Source organism: Oncorhynchus tshawytscha, linkage group LG10 (assembly GCF_018296145.1).
Source record: "Oncorhynchus tshawytscha isolate Ot180627B linkage group LG10, Otsh_v2.0, whole genome shotgun sequence".
Classification (NCBI taxonomy): domain Eukaryota; kingdom Metazoa; phylum Chordata; class Actinopteri; order Salmoniformes; family Salmonidae; genus Oncorhynchus; species Oncorhynchus tshawytscha.
The window spans coordinates 47338547-47346366 of NC_056438.1; the positions used below are offsets into that span (position 1 = coordinate 47338547).

General features: G+C 39.3%; 1 protein-coding gene across 1 annotated transcript in view; it reads right to left on the reverse strand.

Moving 5' to 3' along the window:
- Positions 1 to 859, reverse strand: part of LOC112260328 (calsyntenin-2) — a 283471-nt gene extending 282612 nt beyond the window's left edge. The window contains exon 1 of the mRNA XM_024435349.2: positions 597 to 859. Within this exon, the coding sequence (XP_024291117.1) occupies positions 597 to 669 (73 nt within the window). The 5' untranslated portion in view covers positions 670 to 859. The remainder of the gene's footprint in view (positions 1 to 596) is intronic.
- Between the last annotated feature and the right edge of the window lie 6961 nt (positions 860 to 7820).

Genomic DNA, 7820 nt, shown 5'->3' on the forward strand with positions numbered 1-7820 from the left:
GAAAAATAACAATGTTTACTTACAGATACATTTTCCAGCCCAACCCCATTGTCTCACCCTTGAGACTCAATTAAGACTCGCTGTGCACCCCCGACGCCCTTTTTAAACATGACTCTGCAGTAATTTGTTTACTTTGAAGGCGAGAATAGGACGAAGCATTATTACAGATAGCATATCTACCATACCCCTTTCATGTCTAATACTATAGCCTAGTCTACAAACGCCACAGAGCTGGACAGTGGTGTGTGAACGGTCAATGAGGTCCCTATTCTATCCATGGCATCGCTGCCTTATTTGAAGCACGCACCAGCCAAGTATTGACTATAAATTGATAGTTTAGATTATATGATGTTTGCCAAGCTTCTGAGGTCAATAGAGTGCAACTTCCAAGGGACTCGACAAGATTCATGTTTTGCAGTCTGCGGGAACGCTTTTGTTGAATGATTCATTTCATACATGACTCTTATTTTCTAAAAATACATTGCACAGCGTGAGTTCAAACAGGAAAGAAACATCTGAAAATCGTTGTGAAGTCTACGCTCGCGTCCGCCAATGCCTCAGCATGCAGAATCACAATCTGTAAGCAACTCCCTTACCTTTTCCAGCGAGAATGCAGGACAGCCCGAAAACCACCCAAACCAGGGCAAATGGCACTCCAAGCATCTTCATGACGGGAGAACCAAGACAAGACGACCTGTCTCTCTCTCCTTCACTTGATATCCCTTACTTTCTTGCGATATCTGTTCGACAACACCTTCTCAATGCGAGGTTAGCGGGGAACTGACGCTGACTGCGAGAGAGACAGAGAGGAGTGGCAGTCCTACTAGGTGGAGCGGTGCTTTGACGTGCTGGCTGATGTTTTGATATTGGGAGGGACCGGCACAGATTTCAGTGCGCCCCGGGACTAGAATTCCACGTCATGCAGGGAAAAATCTAACAGCTTTTAGGCTATCATAATTTCCTCTACTTACGATGTGTTCGATTTGATTAACCTATCCATTGAACTGTGCCTCTGTAATCATCACCACCGCCAGCATTTACTCACAAATATATTATTAATGGAATCGATTGCATTCTGGTGCAGCCTATAGAGAGAGTATAGGAGTCTTTGAGTTCATGTGGAGATTGGGCAAGGTGAAGTGACTAAACGGCTTGGAGTAACCCTGGATTGTAAACTGTCATGGTCAAAACATATTGATACAACACGATGTGGGGAAGTCTGTCCATAATAAAGCGCTGCTCTGCCTTTTTAACAACTATCAACAAGGCAGGACCTACATGCTCCTTTGTCGCACCTGGACTACTGCTCAGTCGTGTGGTCAGGTGCCACAAAGAGGGACCTCGGTAAAATGACAATTGGCCTAGAACAGGGCAGCACAGCTGGTCCTTAAATGTACACATAGTGTGTTGTGAAAAGTGTTATGAAATGTAATGTCGTAATACTTTAAAAAGAGCTGCCTTATTGTTACTGGACTCCAGGAAGAGTAGCTGCTGCTTATGGGGATCCTTCATAAATACAAACACAGACGTTGCTTACTATATAGTTAGTAGCCTATTATAAACCAAAATGACCACAACGCGTTAATGAAATCCATATTGTTCTCTCAATCATATGAATATGACTTTTGTTGTTATGAAACCACGTAATTTGACCAGTTTCTCTCAGCACGAGAATAATCCTGCAGCAACAGGAAATGTTCATTATTGACTTTTTTTTGTAAATGTTGATACATTTTTTTTGCTATGGCAAATCAATTCTGAAATGTTAAAGTGGAAGTTCAACTTTAGAAGTATTTTTTAAACCTCTAAATACAGTACAAGTTTGCATTTCAAGCACAACAACTTGGTGCTCATATTGTGATTCTAAATCTGGATGTTCTCTAAGATGTCTTCGATGTTCGCTGGAAAGGCACAGCTTTGTGGAGGCCATTGTTCAATTCCAGCAAGAGACTGACAAAGGCTTAAAGCCTATTGTATGGAACATCTGCTCCCCCCCTCACAGATTTAACTCCTCCAAGTAACCAGTGGCAATATGTCTGGTTTCCTCTCCCATTATTATTTTCACAACACTCCCTGCCTCTGTTGCGTGTGGTGAGGATTATTGTGTGTGTTAAGCCCCTGTGGTGTTGCCTCATGCTGTCAGGGGCCAGGGGCAGAAGGGAGAAAGTCCCTAGTGGGTCACTCAAAAAGCACAAGAAAGAGTATTTAGACACCCACCATCTCAGATTGTTCTGATATCGTTTCTGCCGTTAGTAACAGATACATTACTGAAACATTATTGTGTTGAAATATAATTTGATCTCAGAAATGAAGCGAATTGATTTCATCCAAAATGGCAATTTTAATTCATAGGAATCATATCATATTCAATAACTATAGTACATAACATCATATTTGGAACAAACTTTTTTTCTAACAATGAGTTAGACATGAGGATTCCAAAGGAATGTTCAAAAGCTACTCACGGACCTCCCACACCTCACGCCAATCCCACCCAAACAACTAGTATATAGTATCAGTTCTCTGTGTCTGGCAATTAGTATGGAGCTGCAGCCCTGAGTATTGTTTCTTTATCCTATGTAATGTATTCTCAATGAATTAGGTGATGTTTTTAATCGACCTGTTCAGAGAAATTATTCATTGAATTTGTTCAGTTTATGTCCCATCCTACATCCTGATATTACCAGGTTCTGGCCACTAGATGGTGGTGTTCAACCACTAGATGGTGCTGGTCCTGCTATTATGTGTTTTATTGTTTAGATTCCCCCTCCCCCCTCCCCCCTCCTAAATGGTAAAGGTAAAGTTCACCCAAATTGCAAACATAATTAGTTTCCTTACCCTGTAAGCAGTATATTGACATGGTATGACAGCAGCCCATGCTTTGGTTAAGTTGGCCACTGTTTTACATGCGTTGCACAAATCCAATGCAAGTCAATTGTACCTATATAAGCATTTTCACACTTCAAATCATCCTAAAGTGTCTAAAAATGGATTGTGTAACTCAATTATCTTACTTGATGATTGAATGTGAATTGTGAAAATGCTAATATAAGTAGCATTGACATTAATTGGATTTGTGCCACAAAGGCTAAAAAAGTTAGCATTTGAAACAGTGGTCAGGTAAACAAAACCAAAGCATGGGTTGCTGTCATACCTTGCCCATAGACTGCATACAGGGTAAAGAAACCAATATATCATATTGTGGGATGGGGGGGGTAAAAACATCACCACATTCCCTGAGAATACATTAGAAGAAACAATACTCAGAGCCAAAGTGCCATACTATACTGAACAAAAATATAAACACAACATGTAAAGAGTTGGCCCCATGTTTCATGAGCTGAAATAAAAGATCCCAGAATTTTTCCAAATGCACAAAAAAAACATATTTCTCACAAATTTGTTTACATCTTTGGTAGTAAACATTTTTCCTTTGCCAAGATAATCCATCCACCTGACAGGTGTGGTGGCATATCAAGAAGCTGATTAAACAGCATGATCATTACACAGGTGCACCTTATGCTGGGGACAATAAAAGGCCACTCTGTGTGGCTTTTGACCACTTCTTTGGATTCCTCATGTACCGCCTGCCGTGCGGTAGCGGAGAAAACAGCCCATGACTTGGGTGACTGGAGTCTCTGACAATTTTATGGGCTTTCCTCTGACCAGATCATATTGTATTTCCACAAAATGTTTCAGGAACGCTAATCTTCTGTTTTTAACTACAGAAATGATTTCAGAATGTCTGTGGGTGTCATGGCTTGCTGAACTGACATGAAACAACCCTAGTGTCGGAGACACAGAAGAAAAGACCTGGGCTTCATTTCCCAGGGCCCATACTCTTCCCATACTCTTAGGAAAAAAGGTGTTTCTTCAGCTGTCCCCATAGGAGAACACTTCAAACAACTATTTTGGTTCCAGGTAGAACCTTTTTGGTTCTGTGTGTAACCCTTTTGGGGTCCTTGTAGGATTTCTACATGGAACCCAAAAGGGTTCTACCTAGAACCAAAAAGGGTTATCCTATGGGGACAGCCGAAGAACCCTTTTGGAACCCTTTTTTCTAAGAGTGTACATGTGCCTAAAGTGCCTTCAGGAAGTATTCACACCACTTGACTTTTTCTAAATGATGTTGTGTTACAAAGTGGGATTAAAATGGATTTAATAGTCAGTTTTTGTCAACGATCTACACAAAATACTCTGTGAAAGTGGAAGAAACATTCTAACATTTGTAAAAAAATGAAAACTAAAGCGTTTCAATCAACTTTAACAACAATTACAGCTGTGAGTCTTTCTGGGTAAGTCTATAAGAGCTTTGCACACCTGGATTGTACAATATTTGCACATTATTCTTTTTAAAAGTATTTAAGCTCTGTCAAGTTGGTTGTTGATCATTGCTAGACAGCCATTTTCAAGTCTTGCCATAGATTTTCAAGCCGATTTAAATCAAAACGGTAACTAGGCCACTCAGGATCATTCAATGTCATCTTGGTAAGCAACACCAGTGTATATTTGGCCTTGTGTTTTAGGTTATTGTCCTTGAGAAAGCAGACTGAACCAGGTTTTCCTCTAGGATTTTGCCTGTACTTAGCTCTATTCCATTTTTTTATTATTAAAAAAACTCCCTAGTTCTTGCCAATGACAAGCTTACCCATGTCATGATGCAGCCACCACTGTGCTTGAAAATATGAAGAGTGGTACTCAGTGATGTGTTGGATTTGCCCGAAAACATAATGCTTTGTACTCAGGAGATAAAGATAAAATTTATTTGTCACATGTTTTGCAGTTTTACTGTAGTGCCGTAAGGCAAACCGGATTCATGTCTTGGAATATTTTTTATTCTGTACAGGTTTCCTTCTTTTACCCATCTACCAACAGCTGCCATTCTTCGTGAGGCATTGGAAAACTTCCCTGGTCTTTCAGATTAGATCTGTGTTTGACATTCACTGCTCGACTGAGGGACCTTACAGATAATTGTACGTGTGGGGTACAGAGATGAGGTAGTCATTCAAAAGTCATGTTAAATTATATTATCACTATTATATGCAACTTATTATGTGACTTGTTAAGTACATTTTTACTCCTGAACTTATTTAGGTTTGCCATGACAAAGGGGTTGAATACTTATTGATTCAAGACATTTCAGATTTTCATTTTTTATTCATTTGTAAACATTTCGAAAAGCATAATTCCCATTTGACAATGTGGGGTATTGTTTGTAGGCCAGTGAAAAACATCTAAATTGGCTAACACAACAAAATGTGTAAAAAGTCTGAAGGCACTATTTCAATCATATTGAAATAAATGTCATATTCAATCAATTGACTTCTATTTCGCGACTAGGCTACTGTCTGTAATTTTCCCCTCAATGTGTTACATGATGTGTGACAACATGTGCACAATTATGCGCCCAATCTGTGATTTAGTGCATTATTATTGATTAAGCATAATAAGCCAACTCGCCCTCAATAGCCTATTTGCAGCCAAGGTGGTAATATCTCTCTAAGAGCTGATCCGTCATCGGTATCGTGGAGTAATTATAATGTTAAGGTCAAATTAGAATGGAGGAAGCTGATCCAAGAGCAATGCTGCTTTTCTTTCGATTCTAGTGATCATACCAGTATCGACACATGGTCTTACGACTGAGCGAACACGATCTCTATGCATCTGTTACAATTATTGTAATACTTAAGTTACATCGCAACTGGGAAACGAGGCCCTGGTTGCATTAGAGGCCAAACCAGAACCCAAAACTAGTGGTCAACCCCTTTACTCTTTCAGTAGACACTTGTCCCTCATATCTAGAGCACTATTCACTGTGTGAGTGTGTTCTTCAAACCAATGGATCTTATTGGACAATAAATAAATAACAGGGATTTAGAATGAATATGAACAGCGAATACTAAAATATGAAAATAATACATGTCATGTCTCAAAATCGATGTCCATCTTAACTCTATATTGTTTTATGTCCTGCAGATTTGAGAAGAAAGATGACGAGTTCAACGGGAAAGTGAGACGGTAGGCAGACAGTAGACTTAATTCTTGCACAGTACCTAGCCTAGCTGACACGAGGCAATTTTCCTGATTGGTTTACCACCTTTTTTTTCTCTGGCTTCCATTGATTTAGTCACCCTTCTGGCCATCATACAAGGGTAAAAACGCCAATTACTTTTGAACGGATTATAATAGAGACATGAGGAATGGGACATTGGTTTCCTTAGAGGATTAGCTAGACAATTGGATTATTATTTTACACATTGGTCAACATGTGTGTTTTTGATTGGACATCTTTCATGCTGTGTAGCAGAGTTAAATGACATCATTCATTTCACGTACAAAACAAATGACTCAAATTGGTTTGGCTATTTAGATCAGGACTATGATAACCTGTATCATTAAGGTATATTATTTTACTACCTTGATATTCAAACAACAAAAAAGGTTGTGGCAAGTCATTGTGCAAGGCCAGGAGTATTAAGTACTTGAGCAAGTGTGCATCTGCCTCTTTCAGAAGGGAAATTTAAGAGGCTCGCCTCAAACTGATTTACACTTGATTTAATTCCCTCTTTTTACTTTTATTTGACCTGCTTTGAGCTACCTTCTGTTTTATTCCTCCGGAAAAATAACAGATACAAACCTTGCACTGATGCAAATGCCCAATCTGGTGCGCCATTGACAGCTGCATGTTGGATTCAAATCCCAATGCTGTACCTTTGACCCATTACTATTGGTAGAAATGTATACCTCTTTAAAGTGATTATGTACTGTATATCCTGAACATTTAGTACATAATACTAGCTGTTTAGTACATAATACATATAATACATTTAGTACATAATAATAGCTGTTTTTGCCTGCATTTTCAATTTTATTTTTTCACGACAATCAAATGCAAAGGCCTTGTATTTTATCCCCAATTTCCCATAGTCCCATGTGGTTGCCTCATTGCGTATGTTTAGGCAGTTCTAGTTTGCGGTAAACATATTCCATCGAATTATTGCTAATCTCCTTTCCTGTGTTTTTTTCCTTTCTGTTTCTTCCTCTATCGTTTGGATATTCAGCACCATGGACAGCGGTCGGAGTTTGCTTGCAATTTATATTGTCCACACGGGGTCAGACTTGAGTAATTTAAAAACAAAACAAAATTGACACGTTCTTGTGTGCATCTTGAGCTGGTTGTGGCAAGCTGTACAAGTCCAATCATTCACCAAAAGCTCAATGGCGAATACAGTGGGTTAAGCAGCATAAGGGTAAAACATATTTGGGGTGAGAATCTGTCTCTGCATCTAGTTAGTTCAGTGACCTTCCAGCTTGTAGTTCAGCAAAAATAATTGCAAACAAATTGTAAAGGTAAGTACAAGGACGTCGTTATAACAGCTCACATTGTATTTAAATGATATAGCTAGTGTGTGTGTGTGTGTAGGGTAATTAGAAACCTTCCCTTTTTTCTGCAGGTTGTGTGTGTGTGTGTGTGTGTGTGTGTGTGTGTAGGGTAATTAGAAACCTTCCCTTCTTTCTGCAGGTTGTGTGGAAGTGTGTGTGTGGTAGAGACTTGTGCTATTTGTACAGTGCCTTCAGAAATTATTCAGAACCCTTGACTTTTTACACACACACAAAAAGCAAAAACTGAAATATCACATTTACATAAGTATTCAGACCCTTTACCTAGTACTTTGTTGAAGAACCTTTGGCAGCGATTACAGCCTTTAGTCTTCCTGGGTATGGCACACCTGTATTTGAAGAATTTCTCCCATTCATCTCTGCAGCTCCTCTCAAGCTGGATTGGGAGCGTTTCTGCACAGCTATTTTCAGGTCTCTCC